Below are 26,650 nucleotides of genomic sequence, written 5' to 3'. Positions count from 1 at the left end.
CCTGCCACGAGATGCGCTGGGACCGGCAGAAGTTAAAATACCAGCCGGGGCTGCTGCGAGGCTGGGGATGGGCTCTGGGCGGGCAGAAGAGCCTGGCTGTGTGGTTGGGAGGAGATGCCCTGAGGGTCCCTGCTTTCCCCGGCCCTGTTGGCACCAGTGCGGGGAGCCAGGGGCTGTGTCCGGCTTCTCCCAGCCGCTTCGAAGCATCGCTGGTTTAGCTGGGACAAGCAAAAGTCACAAGCTGCTGGTGTGTCTGGAGCAAGGATGGAGGTTTACATGTCTGCAGGGGTCAGGGACGGGTCTGGATGTGGTCTGATGGGTCTTTTAGTGGCGATTGAGGTTATTAAGGTTTTTCTGTAAAGTGTTTGTGGAGATCGTCCTGCCAAGTTCTTGCATCCTTGCGGTGCTGTCCCCACAAATCTGCAGTTTTCCCATAGCCTCGTCTCCCTCGTGGTCAGGATAAATTAGGTGACTCCGTCTTTGATGGGCGAGAAGATGCAGGTGGTGGGAGGAAGCCCTGCTGTCTGCAGGGAAGGGGAAGCCGCCTCCCACCGTCCTGTTGTTCTTCTCTATTTATTGTCCTTTCCTGCCCCGTCCCGTGCAGGAGCCTGCGGGGAGGAGGGCAGAGCAGTGAGAAGGCTCCCGCTCCCTGCCAGATCCTGGGGACGTGCTTGGGGCCGCTCTGCCTGGGGCAGGTGGGATGGTGGGTCAGCCCCGGGTTTTTGGGGATGGCACAGGGGCTCCCGTAGGGCAGAGCCGTGCTCGGGGCCGTGGGGCCAGCACAGTGCGTGTGTGTGGCTCCGTGCGAGCCGCACTCATGGTCGTGCAGGCGCAGCCCTCGCTGGGGCTGCAGGGAAGCTCGCGGTCAGGGGCTGCAGCCGTGCAGCCTGCCCGTCCTGGAGCTGCAAGCGGGGCACCCGAGCTGGATGGAGCCCGCTGCATCCAGGCTGGGCATCACTGCGGGGCAGGTCTCACCCCCCCCCGCCCAAACCTCAGCCCCGTCCTGTTGCTTTTCTGCAGCCTGTGTTTAACGAACTCTCTTGGGTTTTCCTCGTGCCTTTTTTAATCACTGCCATCATTCTGTTGCTGGAAAAGATGTTTCCTCTCCTTCCCCCTTGCCTGTCGCTCCTCGCTACCCTGCTGCCTTGGATCCCCAGTGCCCCTCAACCTCCAGCCAGACCCCGTTTGCATTCAGGTGGCTCCAAAGGTATTTTGACTCGCTGGCTGCCCTGCCCGATTTAAGTTTAAAGCATCCCGTATGCAGGTGGATGGCCCCAATACCCAGAGCTCACCCAAACGGAGCCACGGGCAGGGGCTGGCAGCAGGAGCCTTCCTGGCCAGGGTCTGGCTGCGGGGCTGGGGACTGCGGGGGCTGCACCCCTTCCTGGCGGGGCTCTGCGCTGGCTCGCCCCCCCCGGCCCCGGCGCCTGCGGGCGGGAGAGGGGCCGGCGGTGGGGGGGCTCCTGGCTTCACACTGAGTGTGTTTTGGTTCTCTTGCAGGGAAGGTGACTGGTGGCTGGCTCATTCCCTCACTACAGGACAGACGGGCTACATCCCCAGTAACTATGTCGCGCCCTCAGACTCCATCCAGGCTGAAGAGTAATTGCCATCTTTTAGACAGTTTAAAGACGAGCGATAGCAAATGCACCCTGAGTGCTCCTCCCTCCCCCTGCCCCTTTCCTGGGCAAAGCCTGCAAGGCCTCCGGGTTTTTCCTTTTTGTTATTTTCCCCCTTTGAATTTGCAAACCCCTTATATGTTTTCCAGCCTTTCTTTAAGGCCCATAAAGTGCAGAGGTGCGGCGTGCTTGCGCGGTGGAGGGATGAGCTGTGGCGTAGCAGGGGCCGTGGTGGACCTGATGTTTTTGGTCTGGTTTTTACTCTTCCGATGGACACGCATCCGTGTGTGAGGATGCTGCCGGCTCCGCCAGTGCAGATCAGGCTGAGCGCAGAGGCTACCGTCACACGAGGAGAGCAGGCAGGGGCAAAGCCGGCCCTAAGTCCCAGAGCTACATCCCTGCAGCTCGTCCCCAGCCAGCAGCACAGCGTCCCCTCCAGAAAGAGCTCGAGGGGCTTCAGGGCGCCCCAGAGCCCCTCATGTGGGGGGGCGTTTAGAGTGAAGGCGTTTCGTGGTCCGTGGTGCAGGGTTGCTCCTTGGATGATGCCCAGCCCGGGCTGTATGGGGGGCACGGCACACCCCAGGGTGCCCGAGCCCAGAGGCACAGCCCGTGGGCTCCGAAACCTGCAGCGGGGAGGAGCCGGGGCTGAGCCCACTGCTTGGACAGGCAGTGGAGGGGGCGAGCGAGTGCCCGGCACTGAGCCGCTGCCTTGCTCTTGCAGGTGGTATTTTGGGAAGATCACTCGCCGGGAGTCCGAGCGGCTGCTGCTCAACCCTGAAAACCCCCGAGGGACCTTCCTGGTCCGGGAGAGCGAGACCACGAAAGGTGAGCGGGGCCAGGGGGGGCCATCCTGGGGGAGCCCCTCTCCGGGGGGCAGGGGAGCATCCGCGCAGGGACCCCGGTCCCCCTGGTCACTCTGCACGGTCCCGGTTCCCCCAGCTTAGGCGCAGGGAGAGGGAGAAGGAGAAAAGTTTCGTACCTTGTAGACAGGAGCCAATGTTCAGAGTCGCTGAGCGATGCCCCTCAGCACGGGCAGCCTCCTGGAGTCTCCCCTGCCGGTGCTGGTCCCTAGAGAGCAGGTGCTGACGCACCCGTTAAATCACCGGTGACATCTCTGTGCCGAACACACCGTTACACCAACAAGCCTCCCCCTCCATGGAGGGACGCGGCTGCTTCTCTCCCGTGCTGCCTGCCCAGTGGTCACCCTTCAAAGAGATGGTTCAGCTCGTGGCAGGGTGGGAGCCGGGTGCCCCACCAGCTCTGGCAGGACCACCAGGCAGGATGCTCTTTTTTCCTCTTTTTTTTTTTTTTTTAATTACACCCCCGAGTAGGTGTGTTTTGTTTTTTCCTGGTCCCTATATAGTGGCAAAATCTTGAACACGTGCTTCCTGGGCAACCAGGCAGAGGTAGTGATGAATCTTTAGGTCCTTCTTTCAAGTCTAACAACTCTTTATACTTGTTTTGTGCCTCCCAAAAGTGCGAGCTGTGATCTTCACAGTTCGGCTGCCTGAGGATGCTGTTTCTCACCTGGAAATGCGGTTTAGTTTAGCTCCAAATGCACCTTTGGGAAAAGCTCCTTGATGTTCCTTTCTGTTTTGATGCCTTGAACTTGCCACTACTTATTTTATTCTGGTGGAAACAGCTCATTCAAGCAGCGGCATGAATCTTCCTTTCTGTTATTTGTGGCCCCAGCAGTGTGGTGTTGCTCTCGTGTGGGTAGAAGAGAAACAAGCTCCAAAACGATGCCCACGGTGGGATTTGTGGAGGAGGGAACCGGGCCCACCAGCCCCTCGGTTCCCCTCTGAGATGCCAAGGTGTTGGGGTTGTGGGTCAGCAGCTCCCCCAGCCTGCTTCCCGTCCAGTCCTCTCCCCTGCTTCAATGTCCCCTCTTTGCCATCAGAGCCATGTTCATCCCTGTGCCCCCAGGGCTGCTCGCCCTCCCGCCCACTGGGCCCCCCCAAACCCAGTGGGCTCTCTTCCTCGGTGCCAGCCTCGGGGGCACGGTCCATCCCCGTGGTGCTGGCTCCTCTGAGCTGCAGTGGCCCCTGGGTGTCCCGGCCAAGAGCAGCCTTCGTTGCATAGGAAGCAGCAGCGGTGCTGTGCACCATGCGTTGCCGGAGAGAAGGACCTGGCAGGGCTGGGGGGCCGGAGGGGGTGGTGCCCCTTGTTACCGCATCCTGTGGGGATGCTGAGCCGGCTCTTGGCTGCCGGGGCTGGAGGAGCAGTGGGAATCACCCGTGCCCAGATGACTGACCCGACAGCCGCCTCCTTCCGCAGTGGGAGGGGTCTCCTGGCTGGTGGCAGGGCTTGGCAGAGCTGCCATGCAAGTGGGGGCAGCTGGAGATTGTGATTACTTGGCGTGGCTGTAGCCGGGGGTATCTGCCATCCCTCCCTGGCACGAGGTGCCAGCTCGTGCAGCCAGGAGCTGCTCCCCATCCTCTGCTTTTGGGTGAAAGCAGCAGCCTGCATGCCCAATCCTGCTCCCCCGCGCCCACCCCCCCCCCCGGTGGGACCCCGTGGGGAGCACCCGTCTGTGGCGCACCTCCCCCCCAGCCCCTCGGTCCTGCCCGCAGGTGCCTACTGCCTCTCCGTCTCTGACTTCGACAACGCCAAGGGGCTCAACGTGAAGCACTACAAAATCCGCAAGCTGGACAGTGGCGGCTTCTACATCACCTCCCGCACCCAGTTCAACAGCCTGCAGCAGCTGGTGGCCTATTACTCCAGTGGGTAGCCGCTTGGGGTCCCCTTGGGGTCTGGGTGACACCCTGGGTGCTGTGCCTGCCCTCGCTGCAGGATGGGTGCTGCTGGGAAGCCAGTGTGGGGCTGGGGGACCCCAAACCAGTTGGGGGGAGACCCTGGTGAAAAACTGCTTGGGTTTTAGGGAAGAGGGTGAGGGTTTGGGTATGGGTCCCCAAGGTGTTTTGCGGGGAAGATGTGGGTTAAAGACATCACGTGCCTAAATGCCCAAGTGTCACCCTGGTGTTGTCCCCTCCTGTGCTAGAACACGCCGACGGCTTGTGCCACCGTCTCACCAACGTCTGCCCCACTTCCAAGCCCCAGACCCAAGGCCTCGCCAAGGATGCCTGGGAAATCCCCCGGGAATCGTTGCGGCTGGAGGTCAAGCTGGGGCAGGGCTGCTTTGGAGAGGTGTGGATGGGTAAGGACAGCTCCCACCCCGCTGTCCCCCCTGTGTCACCACCTGCATCCACTCCCCAGCCATCTGCAGGTGCCCGGAGCCTGCAGTGGCGTGGGGGAGCAGGCAAGGGGCACGGCTCCCTGCCCTGTAAATGTGTCCTGAGCAGCCTGTCCTGTGCCATAGGGACCTGGAACGGCACCACCCGGGTGGCGATCAAGACTCTGAAGCCTGGCACCATGTCCCCAGAGGCTTTCCTGCAGGAAGCCCAGGTCATGAAGAAGCTCCGGCATGAGAAGCTGGTTCAGCTCTACGCCGTGGTTTCAGAGGAACCCATTTACATCGTCACCGAGTACATGAGCAAGGGTGAGCGCGGGAGGGATGCTGGGGGGGCGGCCGAGGGGCTCTGCTCCTCCAGATCGCCGTGACTGTGGTCTTCCTCGCAGGGAGCCTCCTGGACTTCCTGAAGGGCGAGATGGGCAAGTACCTGCGGCTGCCCCAGCTCGTGGATATGGCGGCTCAGGTGGGTTTGTGCATCCCCAGGCCTCCCGCATCCCTCTCCAAGGGCACTGGCTGCCCGAGCACCTCGCTGGGCTGTCGTGGCTGTCGCCTGTCAGGTGGTGGGGTTCTCTGCAGCCTCACTTGGCTCGGGTTGGGTGCTGCCGTCCCCGCTGGGTGCTCAGCTCAGAGCTGGGTTGCAGTCAGGGACCATCATTTTGCCCGTTCCCGTTGCTGCCAGCTCTCCCTGGCCAGCAAACCTGCGTCTGCGTGGGTTTTCTTGAGCAACCAGCTGCTCCCATACCCTGGGTTGGGTCCCGCTGTGGAGCCATTCCCCTCGGCAGTGCCAGGTGCTCCCTGGGGACCCTCGTGTTACCCCGCCAGCCTCGGTGCCCCATGTCCTGGTCCCCACAGATCGCGTCTGGCATGGCCTACGTGGAGAGGATGAACTACGTCCACCGGGACCTCCGGGCAGCCAACATCCTCGTGGGGGAGAACCTGGTGTGCAAAGTGGCTGACTTCGGCTTGGCACGCCTCATCGAGGACAATGAGTACACTGCTCGGCAAGGTGCGTGCCCGGGGCTGCCGGCACCGTGCCCAGGCAGGTGGCACCGGAGCAATGGCCACTGTGTGGTCCCCTGTCCCCAGGGGTGTGCGTTGCATCTTGAGCCAGCACATGGCCCTGGCTGCGCGGGGGTCCTGGAAGCACTCACAGCCCGTGTGCCCTCGGGCACTGTGGGGCAGGGAGCAGCCCCTCACCCTGCCTCTCCATCCAGGCGCAAAGTTCCCCATCAAGTGGACGGCCCCCGAAGCGGCTCTGTACGGCAGGTTTACCATCAAGTCGGACGTCTGGTCCTTCGGCATCCTCTTGACTGAGCTGACTACCAAGGGCAGAGTGCCATACCCAGGTGAGGGCTGGCACCCACCAGCAGAAACCCCATCCCCGTCGTGGTGCCCTGACACCAGCCGCCTTCGCCCAGCGCTCGCCCCTGGCACTCCGTGGTCCCCAGAGCCATCTTTGCAGAGGAGCAAACTGATGTAAAGTTTCTCCTGCAGTTTGGGCAGGGAGGGTGGGCTCGGGGGAGAGCTGCCCCTGCCCAGGTCAAACCCTGCCCTGCTGGAGCAGGGCGAGCAGAGCCCAGCTGGAATGCAGGGTCACAGCCGCCTCGTCCTGCTCCGGTCTCCGAGCAAGGTGACAGGCTGACAGGGACGAGTGCTGTTGGGCTGGGGGTCCCTCTTTCCCTGGGTCCAGTCACTGGGGTTGCCTGTAAGGCTCGTCCCAGCACGATGCCCTCGGTGTCCCCTCTGGGAAAGGCACAGTGCAGGATCTGGCCCATCTCTCACTTGGCGCTGTGTCTCTGGCCGCATGCAGGGATGGTGAACCGGGAGGTGCTGGACCAGGTGGAGCGGGGGTACCGCATGCCCTGCCCACCCGAGTGCCCCGAGTCCCTGCACGACCTCATGTGCCAGTGCTGGCGGAAGGACCCGGAGGAGCGACCCACCTTTGAGTACCTGCAGGCTTTCCTGGAGGACTACTTCACCTCGACAGAGCCCCAGTACCAGCCCGGCGAGAACCTATAGACCCGGAGCTCCTCCTGGCACCAGGGACGCTGCTGTCCTCACAGCGGGGCGCCGAGGGCTAGCCTCCTCGCCGAGGGGCCGGTTTTTTGTGGAGCAGCCCCGGAGCGGGACGGGGCATCGTCTCCAGATGCAGCCAGGGGAGGTGCTGGGTTCCCCCGTCGTTCATTAAGACTTCTGGCCTGTGTTTAATGAAGCGGTGCCGTCCCGCTGGTGAGAAGAGCCTGAGGGTGCTGGCAGAGCCGGCTCAGGAGAGCCAGCGGAGCATCTCCCTCCAAGAGACTTGGCTTTCGGGAGACCTTTCCCACCCAGCAACTCTGGGGTGAGCCCGGAGGAATTGGGGGACGGCATCACCCCACCTCGGACACACAGCCCCGGTCTCCTGCACCCCCTTTCTAAATCAGCACAAATTCCCCTGCCCCTTTGCCCTCCCCGCCACCCCCCCGCCCTTGGCTCCGGTTCTCCTGAGGGTGCTGGCAGAGACGGTTCGCCACGGGGAAGGCACAATCCCTGGCTGGTTCGGACGGGGCGATGCGCCAGGGCAGTGGTGCCGGTGTGGGGGGGCAGCGGAACGCTGGTGGTGCCCCTTCCTCGGGCATCCCTCTGGCCTCACTGCAGCCTCGCCGGCTAGCGGGTGCCAGGAGCATGAAATGTGGCTGCTCGTGGCTCTGGTGACCGACACTGTCCCATGGGAGCACCTGGGCGCACGTTCGAGTCTTCCAGCTGCGTCTGTCCCCCCAAGGGACTCATCTCGTCTCTCCTGGGAGCAGCACCGGGGGTGTGCCGGCAGACCCCTCGCCCTGCCTGCGGCCAGACCCGCCGCCCTGGCTGCGCTTTCTCCCACCGAGCGCTCCCAGTCTTCCAGCCGGCCCCCTGGGAAGGGAAGTGCACCACAGTCCCCCAGCCGCCCTCCCCGGCTCCGCCACCAGCTCTCCCACTGGCAGAGTCCCCCGGCCTGGCCCTGCCACCAAATCCGGTGCCACCGTGGGGCTTGGGTGCATGGCACGTGTGGCTGTTCACGGTGTGGGAGTGTTTTGGGGGAAATATTTATCTTTCACAGATGTTTTTGTCCACCCGGTACATTTTTAGCTGCCTCCCCCCACCCCTCGCATCTCAACTGCTGGGCTGCAGTCCCCATGCAGTGGGAGCATCCCCAGCCATGGGCCACCATCCTGGAGGAAAGTCCTGGGAAGCACTGTGCCGCACGGGAGACATTTGCATCCTCATCTCCCCCCTGCTCACTCTGAAAGGCCTCAGCCATGTTTCGGCAGTGGGTGGCTATCCGTGCCCAGTTTTGCCCCCCCCCATCCCGTGGGGCTGAACCCCGAGGGTGGCACCCAGCCCCTGCGCTCTCCCGCCCAGCGCCTGCTTGTACATAGCCCTCGAGCGGTCCCCACGCCCTCCCAGACGTTGACTTAGTTGCATGTGTTGGTTTTTTCCCCCTCCTGCAGCTGTACCCAGCTGGAAACCCTTCACCATGGTGGCTTGCAAGGCTTTGCTCCCTCACCTCTCAGGTCCCAGGCACGTTCACTCAGGAAGACCTGGGGGCTCTTCGGATGCTCTCCTGGACCAGGGGTGGGATGGGGGCTCGAGGGGGTGCTGTGGGGCGGGGGTGCTGGCACGCACTGGTGGGAAGGACCCAGAGAGGGGAGCCAGTGGCTTTCCCTGCCTCTCAGGTCCTTGGGCGGTGGGCTTTCTTTGCCTCCCCATCGCTTGTGGGATGGGGTTTCCCTCCAGCACAGCCTCCTTGCAGCCAGCAGACCCAAACCGCCTCTCGCCAGCCCCCACCTGCGGTGCCAGTGTCCCATGAAAGCTGGGTGGGAGCCAAGCGTGGGCAGGGGGGCGGCCAAAACCCCCTTCCCTCCCCAAACCCAAACCCCCACCAGAGCAGGGCCTGAGCACGCCACTGCCTCTCGCTCGCTCCTGCAGCTCCCCAGCCGCTTATTTATGAACCAAGTGCTCGCTTGGTTGGTTGGTGGCTCCTTTTCAATGAGTAAAACCTTCAGAATCAGCTTGAATGGGCTCTTCAGCGATACAGAGATCCTGCCTTTGCTGGCTTGGAGAACAGCGACTGGCTTAACGGATTTTTTTTTTTCTCCCCCCCTTCCTAGCAGATTTGCTGGGCCTGCATTTCTGCATTTGGGCAGGGACTCTCCAAACCTCGACGTTCTGGGTCTTTCCGTGTTTGCATCCCTGGGATGAGCGGCTGCCACATCCCCGTCGGTGCTGCCAGAGAAGCCCCATCCCACAGCAGCCGGTCTGAGGGGTGGCCTGTGCCATAGCTCTGCCTAAATTATACAAAATCCCCATCCCCGGGAGAAACCTCTTAAAACTGTAACGTGCGGAAGCCAGATTTGATCTGAAAGCTGGGGAGAGAGAAGGCAAGACCACATGTTAAGGTTTGGCCTTTGGTTGTCTGCAGCATGTACAGGGTCTTCCATGAGCCCAGCGGGACGGGAACGGGCTTAACCCGGCGGTTTCATTTTCTGGCTCTTTCTGGCAAGTGGCAGAGCCGGAACGCACCCTCGGCACAAGAAGCACTCTGGGCTGGCTTAATTCTCCATGGCTTTTGGCAAGCTCTGATGAAGGAGACGTGCTGGGGACATTTCGGGGCAGAAGACAATAAAGCGATCCCGGAGGAACCTCCCTGCACGGGACTGGGGCTGTGTGTCTGCATGTCCGTGTGTCCATCCGTGTTTCTGTGCAGCAGTTTCGGCGGGACCCAGCATCTCCGGACTCACCGCTGCAGCTGGCACGACCCGGAGATCGAGAGCCTCTCCTCTATCACCATTGTTGTCTGCCAATTTATTTTTTAAGCCAATAAACTCTAGAGGGGAACCCCCACCTAAGGATGCTCTTTGGCTTCCCGGGGTCAGTAACGCCCTACAAGTTATGCTCCTCTGCTGTTACCATTTTTTTTAAACAGTGTTTTGTAAGATCTCCAACCAACTATGCAGAGAACATGTGGATCTGTGTCTCTCTCTCCCCAGCTCCCCTCTCCCCCCACCTGCCTTTTTCAGTGTCGAAGTAAAATATTTAGCTTTTTTTTTTTTTTTGGATAATAATAAAACTTTGGAAAAAAACCAGAAAAGGTCCAGCTTTGTGGGTGGTGGTGGGTGGAGATGCTTTGAAACTCTAATGTTGATGTAAATACTTTGCAATTTGATAATTAAATACAAACAGACCTCACAAAAAAAAAGTGTAGCTAGTGTATGAGAGGACTTCTTAGCATCCCTGTTACAGGAGTCGGTGCTTCCTGGAGCACGTGCAACACCCATGCGTGGCTCCTGGTGCTTCAGGGGCTCTTTCTGGCCGATGCTTCTGGGATCTGGTGCCACTTCTGTGCTGCTGGAGCCATTCCCGTCCTCCCCACATGGGCTCGTGGTCCAGCGCAGTCCCAGTGCCTGCTCCTGCAAGAGGAGCCTCATCCATCGTGTCCCTCCTGCTCCAAGGGCCGGGGACAGCCGGCTGGCGGTGATGGGCGAACTCCCCATGCCCAGACCTCTCTGGCGGGAAATCACTGCCATGGTGGGCGCAGAATAAGGCCAACGTGCTCCGAGCTGAGCTGGGACGCAGCCTGCATCGCCGGTGGGATCCCAGCTGCAGCCATCAAGGCTGAGCAGAGGGCTGTGGCACGTGCTGCCGGCATGCAGCGTTAGCCGTGAGGGACCCCAGGGGCTCCTCCGCTGCGTCCATCGGTGCTTCCCAGCCTCTGCATGCTGGGACATCTGGGACCCTGCCCACATGCAGGGAGCACTGGCCCCCCCGGGGCTGCGAGTGACATGGTGACCCTGGTGCGCACATTGATCTGGCCAAAGCCAGGGCCGGCGGAGCTGCCCCAAGCCCAACAGGCAGGAGACCTGACTGCCAACCCCCATCAGTTGGGCTGGGGGGGGGACAGGACGGGGGGCAGCCCTCCCTTCATAGCAGAATCTGCTTCATCAGCAACTACAAAAAGCAGGCCTGCTTTGTTAGGATAATTAGTGGGTGCTGATTGGGATTCCTCACTCGGTGATTAATTGATATATAGGCACAGCACTGGGGAGGAGCAGGCTTTCTGAAAGCAGGGTGGTGGTTGCTGCTCCTGCTCCTCTTCCTGATGCTCCTTCACCACTACCACAGTCTGGGGTGGCTTTAGTGCCCCGAGCCCCTGGGTCTGGCTGCTCAGCACTGGCATGCAGCTACTCCCTCCTCCTCGGGCTGGTAAGTGACTCAGTCTTATCACCTGAAATGTTTAATGCTTTATGTTCTGCTTCTCTTTAAAGCAATTAAGTGATTGAGGGATTATCTCTTGTTGGCAAGTCCCTTGGTCCATGTGGGATGTGTGGGCTGGGGGTGGATTGGCAAGGTCACCCCTGGGAGGGGAGCTGGGGCCGAGGCTCCTCCAGCCCTTGGTTTTGCACCTTCGGCATTGCTGCTTGGGAGCAGGGAGGCCAGGGTGCTGTGGTCTACTCCGAGCCCTGGGGCAGTGTGGGTGCCTGTGGTGGGTGGTGCCCAGGGGATGAGGGGACCGGATTTCGGTACTTCCAGCCCTGCCTATGGCACTGCTTGCTTCCTCCTCTCTCTGTCCCCTTCGCTGTGTCTGGTCGTCAGCCTCGGTGGCAGCCGAAGTGTCTTAAAAGGATGGTCAGGGCAGTTGACCCCCCTCGGTGACACCCCTCTCGACTCCCAAGTCCTTTGTAGAGGCCAGCCATGGGAAGGAGATGACGTTAGTCTGGAGGGGCAGAGGCTTGCTGGCCCAGGAGGTGTGAGATGGGAATCGCTGCCGGGATCTGCTCGGACCAGCGAGAGCCCCTGCCAGGCATCCCCAGCCTGAGCCGGGCAGATGCGCCTGGGGATTACACCACGTGCCTCCTTTAATGGACTTAACCTTGCTGTTTGCTTCACACTCGTGTTGCGCCCTGTAAGCCTGGGAGAGGATTTGGGTGTTAGGGTGGTGAGGGGGTGGGGGTCCTGTGCTAGGCAGTTTGTGCTGGCAATGGGTTTCTAAAATTGCAAGGATGAGTTGTTGTTTGGCCTGAACATCCCCTACACTTTCCCCAAAGCTCAGTGGTAGCACCCCCAAAGCGCAGTAAGTTCTGGCTCTTCATCCAGGCTGCCAGAGGATAAAGGGGGAAAAATGCTTGTGAGTATGCGGGGGGCAGCCCTGAACTGCTCCACGCGTTGAGAATTCCCCCAGAGCAAATCCTGGGCAGTGCTGCAGGTCTGGGGTCTCTCCCACAACCCAGACCCAGCAGAAGGGCTCTTGAGGCAGGAGCAGGGCTGTGCCCTGGTGCCAGGCTCTCAGGTCTTGCTGGCCGTGCTGCTCCAGCCCCCGCTGTGCCTGCTGCTCGCTGGTAGCAAGGGGTGAACGGGAGGCTGCCGGCACGCATCAATTCAGAGGACAAAGCCTGTCTCTGTCCCCTGTGGACTCTGCCACTCAGATCTCATTCCCCCCCTCCCAGCAGCAGGTCTGGGTGGCACCCGAGCCATACGTCCTCCCTTGCCCCGCTACCAGAGGATTTGCCTTTGCTCGGAGGAGTAGCAAAACCCTCTTGCCAAGGGTTAATCTCCAAGCTCCCAAGGGAAGGGCTAAAGTCCTTACCTGACGTGTAGCTTACCTCCCTCGGTGGCTGAGGGCTAGGAAACTGCTCCAGTGCAAGGAGCGAGAGACAGGCAAGACCAAAGGGTGCTGGCAGGGCTCTCTGTGGCCCTGAGTGATGTTTGCGGCTTCCCTGGCTTGGGGGGGGGGGGGGGGGGGGGTTTGGCTGGACCAGCCCCAGGGTAACAGCACAAGGGGATGAGGTTGGAGGCCGTGGGAGCCCGGCGCTATTGGCAGCAGGGCTGCACCTCTGGACTTAGCTGCCTCTGAGCTGGCCCGTGGGTGCTTCCAGCCCAAACAGCTTCTCAGTGGGATCAACCTCTCTTCTCCGTCTGCTGCTAAGTTAATAAGGCCATGTTGTGGGCTTGTCTCAGGGTAAGCAGGGAGAGCATCCAGGCAGGAGGCACTAATCGCCCAGCAAGATCCAGGGATGGACGGGCAGGCACTGGGAGAGCGGCTGGTGGCAGTGGTGGCCCCAGACAGCTGGTTCCCTACTTGCACCCCGAGTGGTGCCGGGGATCTCGACTGCCAAACATCAGCCCCTGAGATGAGATGCACCAACGTGGATATCCAGCAGTTCTAGGGTTCCAAAAGCCATACCAGCCTGGCAGTCATGGCCAAACCTTCTCCATGGGAAGCCTTGTGGTGTCCCAGTTGTTCATCTTGGGATACTGCCTCTCCCTGACCAGTGGTGAGGAGGGGAGTGAGAAGCCCCCAGACCCTGAGGCTGCAGTGAGGAGCCCGAGGTCTGCCTGAGCTGTGCTGCATCTCTGTTTCTAGGGATCTGAGCCTGGGCTTGGCTTTTTTTTTCCTTTCCTGACCCTGCTTTGTCACTGATCTGTTATGTGACCTAGAAAAGAAAATGATCTCTCCTTCAAATGGAAAGACAAAGGAACAGCTTAAGGCTCCTGCTCCCTGTATCCAGGGAGCACCAGGCAGATGGACACTTTATAATAGGTGATGAGACTTGCTCTGCGCCAAAGCCCTTGAGGGCAGTGTCCAGGCTCGATGGGACCTGGCACAACACAGCAGTTGTGTTTTAGACCCCACTGCTTTTGGAGTCACTGGTGTAGCTATCCCCCGGACTGACTGCCCGCCGGTGTGGTCCCCACGCAGAGACCCCTTGGTGCCTCCAGGATACCAGGGGACAGAGCCCACTGCTCTCCTGGCAGAGCAGCTCTTTGAGACCAGGGCGAAACATCTCTGAGCTTTCTTCCGTGCAGCCAGCAAACGCCTGCCCGAGAGCACAGGTGCTGCGTCTGTACGGGCTCAGTCCAATTTGTGGTGCACAAGCAGGGAAGCTGTGATGATGCTTTTCAAAAGCCATCGGGTTTGACCTGTTCTGCAGTCGCAGGCTGGTTTTTCATGGTCTCTTTACAGAGAAGGACGAGCAGGGCATTAGCATGGGATGCGAGACCTGGTTGGGTTCCTCACTCTGCCTGAGGCTTTCTGTCTGACCATGATGAAGTTGCTTTAATTTTCTATCTTTAAAATGAAGATGGTATCTCAGTGCCCTAAAGAGGGTAAGACAGTGTGCTGGTGAGGGCTGCGTGCATATCAAAGACTGCTCTTTAACTACGGTTGGGGTGGAAGGGCTGTAAAAAGTAGGTTTCTTACACATCAGTTTGCCGAGATCTCTCCTGTCGCTACACCAGCAGCCTCCCTCTTTTGAAGTAGTTTTTCCTCCAAGCTGGGTCTCGCAGAAGGGAAAGCCTGCAGCAGTGTCGTGTCTTGAACCCCATGTACAAAGCCAGGGCTTGCTCTCATCCAAAGGACTGTCTGGCTTCGTGGCTAGGATTTATTTAAATTGCTGTAGAGTGCAACTTGGCTAGTTAGCAACAAAAACGTACTCTTAAGAGAACCGACTGCATTAGCTTAAATAAATTTGAACTTAAAAGTTGCTCAGAGCGCAGACAAGTCTTGCCATAGCTTGCAAATGAGAGACCTTCCCCTATTTGTTTTTTATGCTGCAGCTGATGTGACAGCTACCAGGATTTCCCTCAGCCTGACAGGTGACAGAGCTGTCATATCTATTCTTGGTGGTGGCGCACACTTTTTCTTTTTTTAAACACGTAAACACTGATATGCCCTGAACCCTTTCCAGCTTGGACTTGGTCTTCAGGGCTTCGGAGCAAAGGTAGAGGAAGCTGGTTTTGGCTCCAGCAGCATGGCTCCTACACCCTTTAACTCCCTGAGGTGCTCCTGGGTGCCATGATCCGATAGTCCCGTGTCTGGCTGCAGCGCGTGTTCCCCTTCTGCCCCCGGTACTACACAGGGTCAGGGCCAAAGCTGGGGAAGGGCCGACACAACTGAATCTCCCCCCTGGATGGCTCATGGTAGTCGGGTTGCGGCCCGGTCTCTGCCCGCAGCAGGGGGACAGGTTGGGAAGATGTGGTGTCGTGGGACGGGCTTACACCGCCTAGGCCCCTGGCAGATAACACTTTTACTGCTGGCGTTGGGGATTAGCGGCTTTCGGGACATGGCTCTGCGGTTTAATTTTGTAAGTGGTAAGGAAAGGAGGAATCTGTCACATAAGTGCAGACACAACCAGAAGCGACCTCCTGTGTTGTGTGTAAAAATGAGTCTGTTAGGAATTGCCAGTATGGTTCTCAGTCTGCCCACAGTCAGGTTAAACAGTTAACGAGAAGAGTCAGTACCAGGAGCTACAGGGCAAACGGGCCCTGCCTCTTGCTGGAGACTCTTTGGGGTTACTGTGCTGGGAACAGAACAATACAGACACATGATTGCTGGGCTAAGGCATCCGCGATGAACAGCCAATGCGTCATGCTGGGCAGGAGGCCACAGACCAAAGTTTATAAAGCTTTATTAAACTTTTTGAACAGCTGTGCAATGAACAAACAATACTCTGGGAGTTTCACAACCTCATAGCTTGAACTTCCTCGGGACAGCAACAGCCACTTCTCCTGCTCTCCCCAATGAGACTGAAGTAAAGACAAACAGATGGCAAAGGGGAAGGAACCCTTTAAAGTTTAGAGACAGTATTTTGTGTGAACCTCTAAGGCATCTCACAAACTTCTGCCCCAGGTTGGGCTCCCCAGGAGCCACGGCTGCAGAGAGTCACGTATGCAGCGTGGAGCTCTGTACAGCTGTGGCTGTAGGACCGACCCACCACCACCTAGGCTTCTTGACATCCTTCTGCTAGGGGAGATGGAGACACCAGGTGCTCCTCTAGCCTCCTCCCTTCACCAGTCAGTAGCACCAGCACCTTCTGTCACCCCTGGCCCGAAAACATTATGACTGAAAATGGCTGAAGCATCTACTGCTTCAAGCCATGCCTCCACCTCGGGATCCTCTCCTGCCCTGCTCACACCTGGCTTTTTGGGCTACCATGAGTTTTATAGGGTGAGGTTCACAGTGGCTTTCAAAACCCTGCATCTTGCAGCATACTGGTTCTTTATCCCAACAGTCAATACCTCGGTAAACCCTGGAAACCCCTAGAAGAGGGGAAGAGACAGTCGCTACTACCTGTGAGGCTTTATAAAAGCAGCAGCACAACTGAGGCTTTCAGGCTATGATCTCGGAGCGTAAGTAGTTCGGAAAGCACTTCGGCAGTGCACGCATCTCTTTGGCAGGCTGAGGAGGAGGAGATGACTCAACTGCCTCTGGCTCCAGCAGCTTTTGGCCAAGTGCATCTGTGAGCTGTCGAGCTTGCCCTTGATCAGCAAGGCGGGAAGGCTGGCTCCCCACAAAGAGAAAGATGGAGAGAATCTTGTAGCTACTTGAGCAGAATCAGTGGGCCGAAAGCCCTGAGTTAGACCACCGTGGCCTAATGCAGACAAGTGAGTGACACACAACTCCACCACCATGCAACAGCTGGGCAGAGGCCAGCAGCTCGGTCCTCCACCAGTTCTCAGTTAGGAGGGCTGGTGTCCGTTCCCGGTGATACGGGAAGGGGGGGAAAAAAAAACCAAAAGGATTTCTGCTTCTAAAAAAGCAGGTGGTGCTGCCAGAGTTCACACAGTAAACAAGTCGAATTTCACAGGCAGAGTGGGAGGAATTTACCACTCTAGTCCACAAACAGTTACAGGAAACAGGCTGTTTTTACTCCAGTCACATGCCTAACACCCCCCCCTCCTCCCTAGCCCACCCCCTTTTTAAAAGCAAAACAAGAGCCCTCAGCAGACTGGAAGATTATTGTTTTCTAGGTGCCCACTATGCTGGGATCGTGAGCCGATTCTGGCAACTGGGATCCTGTGCAGTGATACAAGAAGCAGTTCCCCCAGCAGCTGTAGCAGATGAGGAACAGAGCTGCCAGGAAGACCAAGGCACAAATTGTGCAAGGTTTCCGTTCCAGGAGGAAACTGAGCAGGTAGAAGCCCATGAACATTGAGTGACTGAACCACAACGCTGGGTTGAGGGGCTTGGGTATGAGCAGGACAGGTAGCAACCACTGAAGGCAGTACATTGTGTCTGGCTGGCGGGGCCTTGTGGCAGCAATAATCAGATGTGCTCCAGAACAGTCTCCAGCAACTCCTCTGGCAGGCAGGCGGTCAGGCTGTTCTGTAGGGAAGGGTAAAATGTCAGACTGTCAGAGAAACACAGCAAAAAGATCAACAGACGTTCTTCCCGTACAGCTTCATTTACTCCCAAGCATCGTATGCTGATGCTCGAACTCCTAACACTAAATTCTGGTGTGTCTCAGAGCTGGTGGAAACTTTCCTGCCTTCTGAACCACTGGGGACATGATTATCTATTGCTGGTGTAGAAGTATATCCCGTAGGTGCTCTGTATCTCAGGCTTTTACCAGGCTAACAGTTATGAGACCCTTTTCTTTAGCACAGTGCAGGAACAGAAAGGGAGAGGGGAAAACAGAAAGGAAAACAAGCTGCTGCAGCCTTCCCTACACACGTATTTATCCAAGACAGTCCAAAGACTTCAGTGATGGTATAAAGAAATGCAAGTGAGGGGTAAACTATTAGGTGCTACAAAGAAACGTTAAGCAAGTGTTGTCTAGGAAGTGTTAAGCGCACAAACTGCTTCCTCCCCAGGCACAGACCCATTATAAAGTCTTCCAGCAGGACAGCGTAAAATTCAAGCTATACACGTAGCCACCCAGGAAAGCCCCGACAGCGTCCAGGCTGCAAAACAAAGGGGAGGACAGTCCCTGCTTAAGGGATATATAATCCTTGCCAATCAGCTAAAGTCAGATAAGACAAAGTATGTGAATAGATCAAAGAGGGGAGAGTCTCAAAATGGCAATTTTCATAAGTGCTGTAAACACAGGATTTCTTCACTTGGATTATTGTAAAACCCCGTGGAAACAGTGAGCTTTAAGGGCTTCTCTAAGCAGGGATGGCATCACACTACAAGTCCAGAAAACAAGCTGCTACCTTTAGCAACCACATCAACTACACTAAGTGTGTGTGGGTTTTTTTTTTTCTTTCTAAGCAGTTCAAACATCTTCATCCAAGAATTTCAGATGGTTTTAAAAATAATAAATGCCTTACAGGTGTTTTTACAGAGCCAGAACTGTTGAAAGGGGACCGAAGAATGAAGTTTAGCAGTCTGGGATAGCAATAGCAGGTCAGATTAGAAGATATGAATACTGTTGGGAGGGAGTAACTGGAAGACTTCCTTCAGTTCACGCAGTAGGGAAACTATGAGAAGCGGGTACATCGAGACTCCTAGCTTATTACCCCAAAAAGGGAAAACCACGCAGGGCAACGCTGGAAAAGGGAAGAACTTGGGAAGCGTGCTCTTCCCTGCTATCCTGTAGCACATCATGATGACATGCAGCAATACTGAACAAAGCAGCTGCCAGCCAGGGCACAGAAAGACAGGCGAGAGGACAGCCCCAGCCTTGCAGAATGCCACGGCCTCACCCACGCTAAGCAGACCCTGGTCAGAACAGCTTCTTGCAGCAATCCTTTTATCTGAAAATACTCAACTGAGTAGTGCTCTGTCAGAAGGATGAAAGACTGAACCGAGCCTGTTAGGATTACAACTGGGGGGCGGGAAGGTTAGTAGGATGAAGGAGTGAGAAGGTAAACAAACAGCACATTCCTCTGGCTCCTGTTGGCAGGAGAAGGGATTTCCTGGTGAAGGGAAGGAGAATGAGGGATTGCACAGAAAAGCCAAGAGAAAACCACACATGGTTCTCTTCCAAAAAAACACTGAGGTCAGACTTGTCTTACAGCTCTATAAGCTCGTAGGTACCAACCGGCTCTGTCAGAAGCAGGAAGCACGCTGCCATCCCCTGTGTTCTTAGCAGCAGGATCTATTTTAATGTTAGTGATAGAAAATGCAGGCCAAAATCTCCACAGGGGCAAACAAATTAAGAGTATTTGGGGAAAGCATGTTGTGCTGGCGCTCCTGCAAGAGTGCTCTCCAGCAGAGAGGGCAGTTGGGGTTCAATTAGTAAAACTAAGCTGCAGTTAGGCAGCCAAAGAATAAGGAAGAAGTTATTTTACATTGCAATATGGATAAAGTCAAGTGAAAGGAATAAAACTCCCAACGTTAGTCCTGTTTTATGCAGGTCACTCACTCGTATCTTTAAGGGCAAGTCTAGTCCCAAGCCTGTTTTCCCTGTCTATAAACTGGAAATAAGGATTACTTATTTCATAACAAAACATGCTGTCTGCTAGCCTTTGTGAATCGCTTAGATGTTTCTGGAGTAAAAGTACTGCAGAAGTATTAGATGACTTTTTCCCAAGGGGAAGAATGGAGAGAAAAGATTTAACAACAAATATTTGAACAGACGGGTAATTAAACCCCACCACCCAACTTTTTAGTCCAGATTGTATTGAATACAACAAAGTTGTACCAAATCAATGATCTGCAGCTGCCTTAATCCTCCTGAAATGTTCCTTCCTGGAAGTTTCCTATGGTCTTTCTCTCCCAAGTGCTCCCAACATTGAGCAGTACAAATCACTGCATAAACATCATGTCATACTTTTGCTAGATCCAGCCCTGAAATCACATCAGCTTGACTTCTGTAGCTGGACATGTGCCACAGTCTTTGGGTCACCCCTTCCTGAAGCTTTTAAGTGCCTACAGACAATTGCTTTGGGCTTTCTGCCTCTAGAGTAAAGAAATGGATAAAAAACAACCTAAGATGATGTGCCTGTCAGAAGAGCACAAGGCTGGAACAAAGCTCTAGAATCTTCCAGGACTAATGTCAAATCTTTCAGCTTTAATAAGGCCACATGTCGCTATTGAGCCTTTAGCCCCCCCAACTTTACAACTGACTACAGTTTAAGAGTGTAATTATAATTCATGATGTACCTGCATTTCACTCTGAGGTCTGGCCTCCTCACCACAGCACAGACTTAAGCAATAATGCTCTAAACAGTGAGTTGATTCTAAGTGCGTAAGCATTACCTAAACACTTCCTACGAACACAAATCCACCTCAGAACAAGTTACCCATTTTTAAATACTGGTATTTCCTGGAAGAGCCAGTTCCTTGTAGCAATCAATGCAACCACTCTGCAGAATAAAGAACCATTTAATAGTGGTTATTTTTACTATGAAGTTTCAATGTCAATGCCCTTCAATCTGCAAACCTCTTGGACTTCTAACAAATGCAGACGTTTGAACCATTAGTCTTGTATCTGTAGTCAATTTGCTTGTATTTTCATGTGCCCCTTTGCTATCCACCAGTTGAAGGTTGAAGACTCTTTGCTGTATCCCACAGCTGATCCTAGATAAGGTACCTACTACTAGAGACTTCTGCAGCTCTATCTTCCTCAGGGGACTTCCCATTAGGAAGATACATACTCTTCCTAGCTCTTCACTGGAGATTCCTTTATACAGCTGGCAATGAGACTGAGTTCTCTTTCCACGCTACTGATCAAAGAGAAACAGCGTCTCCTGCTACCAACTCTTTACTGAGCAGGGAACTACCACTCTCCTTGGTGCCCAGGATAGGCAGTCCCTTCCTGAAGCCATAACAATATTCAGTTTTGCCTAGATTCTCAAGCAAGGTGAAACTTGCAAATGAAAAATTCCTACCTTGTCTTTGTCCCCTCCTCACGATCCAAGCTAAAGACTACCACGTCCCAGAGCAAATAAGAACCTGTCACCCAACAGTATTTCTACCAGCTCCCTGTTTCACAACCGCATCCTGCTTTTCCTCAACCAGTTGCTCTTGTTCTCCCCTGCCTGACTCATCTCTATCCTTAGCCAGCCTGGTGTCCTCCTATCCTCAAGACTGCTCTCGTGCTCCCGCTCAAGTCATCTGACTTGGCGGCCACTCATGTTTACCAGGTGGCTCCTTTTCATCGCACCACCACTGCCTCCTCTTGCTCCTCCGCAGCTCTTAGAGCCACTTGAACTTGCTTCAGACCCCTCAGCAGCGGAGAGCAGGCGATGCTCCCGCTGCTCTCCCCACAGTCAGCACTCCGTCTGATCTCCATGTGCTGCCAAAGCCTCCTCCCTGCCGGTTCCTGCAGGCAGAGGAGCAGCCTGGGGAGATTCCCTGCGCACCTCATTAGTAAGCAAACAACAATACTTTTCCATGTGCTTATTAATCGGCTTCCATCGTGTTCACAGCCCTTCCTTCTGTCATCTTCCCTCCCAAGACCATTCAAAACCAGCAGGTCCTACTGGCACATGTTTGTGGGGAGGATTTTCAAATTCCAGTGCAAGGGTAGCGGCACACCTTTCCCAGCCAGAAACAAAATTTTAATTATGACAAGTCAAAATTGAGTAGCACAGCACAAGTCTGTAGTGCCTTGCAATCGATCAGTCACGTTTTAGAATAAATCCATCTGAGGAGCTAGGAAGCTGTTCCTTGATATTCTGCAAGCTAATTCAGCAATTAAGAGGCCGAGAGGTGTTCCTACACCATAGGTTTTATACATCAGTATGCCAACACGACATCTGTACCTTTCTCAAGAATGTCTTAATTCCTTAACAGTCCATTTACCCTGACAGGGGACAATAATCAGCCAGCTTTCACTAAGCACTTAAAAGGTAAGCTTGTTCAGACCCTACTAAGGCAACTATTAAGCCAGTGCTGTCTGCAAGGAACTTCCCCAGCAGATGCTACAGAAACAGTCACCCAGGCTGGCAGCTAAAAGGTCTGCAATAAAAAGACTGAGTAACCTTTTTATTGGGGGGTGCTGGTGCCAATCTCCCCCTTTCCCAAAGCCAAAGTTTCTGCTTGGGAATGAAAAGCCACATTGTCTAGATAAAAATCTCTCAAGTTACACAGTGCACATAAACTTAGAGTAAGCCTCAGGGACTTGCACCGAGTTTCTTGCCTATAAGGCTCACCTGTAATACAGTCTGCTTAAAATTGTTTAAATCAAAAACCCTGTCACAGCCATGTAACTTGAACTGATGTGTGTGGGCGGTGCTTCATGCTGCCAGCATGAGTTCAAAACCAACTCTCAAATACCACGTAGCACCCAAAACAGCTGCTAAAAACACACAATATCCAAAGCATTGGGGGAAAAAAAAGAGGTGAAAGAGCTATTGAGTGACAAGTTTGAGGAGTTCAGCTAAGAAAAGCAACAGCAGACCAGCTTTCTAGATGCCAACCCTCTCTCTTAAAAAACCCAAGAACCACTGTTCAAACTTTAAGACCTATTTGCAGTATCAGGGATTTAACTTCTTCAGGGTTTTTTTTTTGGCCTTGCTGCTATTTTTTCTGTTTTTTTTAAAGCTTTATCTACTGGTATGACTCAACTGGAAAAAGTGAGTCTTCAATTTTTGGCAAAGGCCTTACCCCAGTCTTTGGTAAGTTCATGCCTTGAACACTTGACATAGACTCAGAAATGCTGCAATATAATTGGGAACAGTTTCCAAAAGAGCAGCAAATCCTTGACTGACCAAGCCTCAGGGTTACGAAGTGTTCTGATTTCTCAAGCTAGAGACAAGCTGAAGCAACTAATTTCATGAAAAATGGAGGCCCTCTGTTGAGCCACTCTTTTCACCGCTTCCATAGCTGCTCTCCGAGCTTCGTTACTGATTGGGGAATTGATTAGCCTGTATCCAGAGGTAGTGCAGTGCACTCACAGCACCAGGGCCAACAAACCTCCCACCTGTGAGCAGGAAGGCAGCAGTATGATCCGTGTTTCTCTGCTAAATCACAGTAGCAGAACCTTAAGGTTCCTACCTTAAGGTAACCCACCCCCCCCCCCGTGGTGGGTAGAGATGTCAACATCGACAGTTGTCATCTGAAGTATCGCTACTTTCATTCGTACCAATTTATTAATTCTCAGTGGTCCTCATTCCCACCCTCTGCCTTTGTTTAACTGCCAAAGATCAGGAATTCCAGGCCCATTCCAAGTTCCCTGAAAAACATAATTATTTTTAGTTTTAATTTGGATCTCTTCTCTACCTTTTTGTGCCTTTGACAGGCTTCAGAAGTCTGAATGCAGCCTGATAAAGGCCATTTTTCTGTGTCTCAGGTAAAGAGAAGCAGAAATGCAGTATTGGTAAGGGGTTCTGGGGAGTTATGACATATAGGTTGGGCAAAAGTTACCCCACCATGACAGTACTTGTGAGATCAATTATAATGTTTCAGTACAGGGATAATGAAGTATAGGAGAGTTCAGTGCATTGTGAACTGCATTTAAGAGCTTTGTATTTCATCTTCTCTTGCACTTGCGTGTTTGGGGTGTAATGAGCAACGTTCATACAACAGAACGGCTTGTAAACTCGCTTTGCAACTGGCTCAAAGCGTCCGCAGGGTCACAGGGAGGGTGCCTGGCTGGGCGCAGCACCACTGCGGAGTGCCGTATTCTCTGCTGGACAAAAGGATGGCCGAGAGTTGTCTTGCTCCGGGGAGAAATGGGCCTGGGTTTGCTTTTGGAAGGTACTAGAGCGAGCTATGAGATGTTCCTGACTCTGAGAGCAGAGGTATGGAGGGGAGGAAAAACAGACTGGGGGGGTGGGGTGGGGAGCGGAGCATACAGTGTTGTTATTTCCATGTTAGGTTGGCAGTAGTCTAAGCACGCTCACGGGAGGCTGAAGTCGGCTCTTTTATAACCCACGCACGCTCGGCTACGAGAGCGCGGCTCTCCCGCCGTCACGGCGCTGGGAAAACCTCCCCGAGCGCTTCCTCCCGGTCCCCGAAGTCAGCGAATTGTCACCTCCGGCTCCGGCAGGCCTCCGCTTGCCCGCTGACAGGGCGGACGCCGCGCCGAGGCCGGGCGGGATGCGGATCGCTTCAAGGGGGCTCCTCTTCCCCCCCCCCCCCCCCCCCCGCCGGCCCGGAGGCAGGCTCGGCCTCCGGCCCCCTCCGCTCCCCCACCCCCGGCCCGTACTCACGTCGCGGTGCCGCCGCCTCACGCCGCCATCCCGGGGCCGCCTCCGCCGCGGGCCCGTCCGCGCCGCGCCCTGAGGAGGGAAGGGAGAGGCCGACCTCGCAGCCGGCCGCGCCGCCCGGGGGACGCCCCCCGTCGTCGCCTGCGCGCCCCGACAGGGCGCCGCCGTCCCACCAGGACCCCGCCGCCGCTGCCCGCCGCCCGCCTGTCCCGGGCCCGGCCCGGCCCCGTTGGGCAGCAGCTCCGCCGCGGGCCCGCGCTCCGGCGGGGGCGGGGGCTGGGGGGGGGGGGGGGGGGGGCGCGCGCCGCTCCGCTCCGTCAGGCGGCGCCGCGGGCAGCCCCGCGGGGCGGGCAGTGCGCCTGCGCGGCGGATGGGGGGGGCAGTGCGCCTGCGCGGCGGATGGGAGACCATGCGCCTGCGCGGGGGGGGGTCTCGGCTGCTAGTTTTTTGCGTTTCCTTGCTTTTTAAGAAATTATATGTATTTTTTTAAAATCTGAAGTACCGTTTGCACGCTTCTTTGCGCCGCGTGGCATGCTTCTTGCAGGCTTGTTTTGCGTGGCGTTGCACGGGGTTCGCATGCAGCGAGCACGCCGTCGCAGGCTGCTTGCAGGCTGCAGCGCGCTCCTGGCGCGCTTTGCTGCAGGGCACGCCGCTCACAGAGGTGGTGGGGTTTTTTTGCATGCTCTTTGCACGCTGCTTCGCACTGTGCGGCACGCTGTTCGCCTGCTTTCTTGCATGTTGCAGGGCACTGCGTTTTTGCGTGCAGCTCGCATGAGTCTCTGCAGGGTGGCCCGCTTTTTGCATGCTTTCTTACGCGTGGCTGCATGCTGTGTGCAGGCTTTTCTTCGCATGCAGTCGGCACGAGTCCTTGCACACCATTGCACGCTGTTCACATGCTCGCAGTGTTTGCACTGTGTGGCACGCTGACATGCTGTGTGCAGGCTTTTCTTCGCATGCAGTCGGCACGAGTCCTTGCACACCATTGCACGCTGTTCACATGCTCGCAGCGTTTGCACTGTGTGGCACGCTGAGTCCATGCTTTCTTGCGTTCCTTTGCATGCTATTTCTAGACTTGCTTACATGCTACTTCCTTGTCACGCACGGCAGTGCACTTTTGTTGCTGACTGAGCCCCATCCAGCCCCAAAGGGCCCTAGTTTTCCGTGCTGTAGTAGGGTGGGCACTTGCACCCTTCCTGGTGGTACGTCTCAAAGAGAGGTAGAGCGGAGATGGCTCCGTGGCCTCTCCCCTTACTTTATTTGCGACACCGCTTGCTGGCAGCCCTCTGGCCGAGCGTCACTGGGCTGGCAGCTAAGCCCGGACTGTTAGAACGCCCTCCAGCTCCGGCCCTTCTCTCTGCAGACAGCCAGCAGCAGGTTACCAAGCACAGCCCAGCCGTGCCCAGCTCCGGCTGGGCTCCCAAGGAGGCCATGCAGGGAAGGGAGAGAAACAGCACAGGGAAAAAAAAAACCCCAAGCACTAATAATTCAGGTTTTCCCAGCTGTTTAAAACCCACCCAGCCGTGGTTGCAGGGCCGCCCGCGTTTCCTGCAGGGTTTTCTGCTTGGCTGGCCCATGCATTTGATGGATGCGATAAGACAGACTCCCTCGATGGCCTGGCAGGCGTGAATCCAGCCGGGGACGGTTTCCCTCCTCCACTGCCGTTTTTCCAGGCTGACCTCTGTATGGGCCATTTAAATTCCTGGTTTATGGCACTGCATGGGAATGGCTCTGAAGCCTTTGGCTGATGCCAGCTCCAGCACCCTTTGCCCGTGGCGGCTCCCGGCTGGCCCCGGCACAGGGACCTTTTTCTCTTGCAAAAGTGACAGCCGGGTTTGCAGCAGTGCCGTGTTTCTTGCACTATTTTCGGCTGGTTTGGCTTGCCAGCTGCATCCATGGGTGCTGGCCTCGGTGCTCGGGGCGCTTTGCTGGATCCCACCTAATGCCCGCAGCACACAGGCTTCACCCGGGGAGCTGGGCTGGGGGGATCTTGGGCACTCTGAGCTGCTCCGGCACATGCTGATGGTTCCAGTTTGCGGGATTTATCCTGGACCCAACCTGAAACAACTCGAGCTCTCCAAATCCTTTTGCAAACTGCAACGTGGACCCTTATGCCCGAGGCTCCTGGCCGTGTCCCTCTGCCCCTGCGCTGCTGCAGGAGCTGCGCGCTCGCTTGGGTTTCGTTTGGTTGTAGTTCTAGTTTTCTGTAAAGAAACTCAGTTTTGCGCTTGAAGCCTGGCTGACGGAGCTGCAGCAGCAGTCCTGTGGCTGGAAGCAGCGTGAGCTCCCAGCCCTGTGGCGTCCTTCTCAGCAAGCGGAAAGAGAGAGGGATAGTCCCAAACTCACGCAGCTCTGCAGGCTGCATGGAGCCATCCAGTGGAATGGATCCGTAAGGAGCTGCAAAGAGAAGGGCATCTCCAGTAGGGAAGGGAAAGGTAATCCCAGGCCAGCAGGAACAGACTGTCCTGTGCAGGACAGGAGGCAACGGGGTTTTTATGGTCTTTCTGTTCAAGCGGAAGCTTTTAAAGGACCTCTGGCTGTGCTTTGCTTTGATTCTAGGGAGTATTTCTTCTAATGATTTCCTTGTGCTTTGTTTAGCTGCTTGTAGGCAGTTGTCTGTTCTATCACGATAGCCACATCCAAGATGCAAAGGACGTACCCCTGAAAACAGCACCGTCAGAGGCCGAGCAGCACCACCAGCGTCCTCTCGCTGCTCTGTGTGAACCGCAGCGAGGCGGTACCTTGTATTTTATGAAAGTAACCAAAGACCGCAGTGGTGCTGGTGTTCCTGCATTCCCAGCCCAGGGCTCTGGGAGGGCTGAGGCTGCTGCCCACCAGCAGAGCCCGGCTGGCCACAGCTCAGCGCTTGGGGTCTGCTGAGCCCAGAGGCCCCCCGAAGCTTTGGGGACACCGTGGGTGCAGGGGAGCTGTTGGGCAGACATGCAGAAATGATACCGAGGAGGCAGAGGAGGATCTTGTGCTGCAGCAGAGGGGTGAGCGGGTGGAGGGG

At 56.1% G+C, this 26,650-nt stretch overlaps 2 protein-coding genes across 5 annotated transcripts in view; one reads left to right on the top strand and one right to left on the bottom strand.

Moving 5' to 3' along the window:
• The window catches only part of SRC (SRC proto-oncogene, non-receptor tyrosine kinase), a 29,739-nt gene extending 21,353 nt beyond the window's left edge, over positions 1 to 8,386 (top strand). For all 3 annotated transcript variants that reach the window (XM_076351909.1, XM_076351910.1, XM_076351908.1), the window contains 9 exons: positions 1,501 to 1,599; positions 2,338 to 2,441; positions 4,190 to 4,339; positions 4,618 to 4,773; positions 4,936 to 5,115; positions 5,196 to 5,272; positions 5,662 to 5,815; positions 6,024 to 6,155; positions 6,620 to 8,386. In XM_076351909.1, the coding sequence (XP_076208024.1) occupies positions 1,501 to 1,599; positions 2,338 to 2,441; positions 4,190 to 4,339; positions 4,618 to 4,773; positions 4,936 to 5,115; positions 5,196 to 5,272; positions 5,662 to 5,815; positions 6,024 to 6,155; positions 6,620 to 6,828 (1,261 nt within the window). In that variant the 3' untranslated portion in view covers positions 6,829 to 8,386. The remainder of the gene's footprint in view (positions 1 to 1,500; positions 1,600 to 2,337; positions 2,442 to 4,189; positions 4,340 to 4,617; positions 4,774 to 4,935; positions 5,116 to 5,195; positions 5,273 to 5,661; positions 5,816 to 6,023; positions 6,156 to 6,619) is intronic.
• A 6,828-nt stretch (positions 8,387 to 15,214) lies between these two features.
• Positions 15,215 to 23,805, bottom strand: BLCAP (BLCAP apoptosis inducing factor). 2 transcript variants are annotated; one of them, XM_076351853.1, is made up of 2 exons: positions 23,647 to 23,805; positions 15,215 to 16,927 (listed from the first exon to the last, which is right to left on the bottom strand). In XM_076351853.1, the coding sequence occupies exon 2, from the start codon at positions 16,830 to 16,832 to the stop codon at positions 16,569 to 16,571; it is 264 nt and encodes an 87-aa protein (XP_076207968.1). In that variant the 5' UTR covers positions 16,833 to 16,927; positions 23,647 to 23,805; the 3' UTR covers positions 15,215 to 16,568. The 2 variants fall into 2 exon arrangements, with proteins under 2 accessions (XP_076207968.1, XP_076207967.1); XM_076351852.1 differs by lacking the exon at positions 23,647 to 23,805 and adding an exon at positions 20,380 to 20,467.
• Between the last annotated feature and the right edge of the window lie 2,845 nt (positions 23,806 to 26,650).

This window comes from Aptenodytes patagonicus, chromosome 14, assembly GCF_965638725.1.
Source record: "Aptenodytes patagonicus chromosome 14, bAptPat1.pri.cur, whole genome shotgun sequence".
NCBI lineage: Eukaryota > Metazoa > Chordata > Aves > Sphenisciformes > Spheniscidae > Aptenodytes > Aptenodytes patagonicus.
The sequence above is the reverse complement of the archived record's forward strand: the minus strand, read 5'-3'. Positions and strand labels throughout refer to the sequence as shown.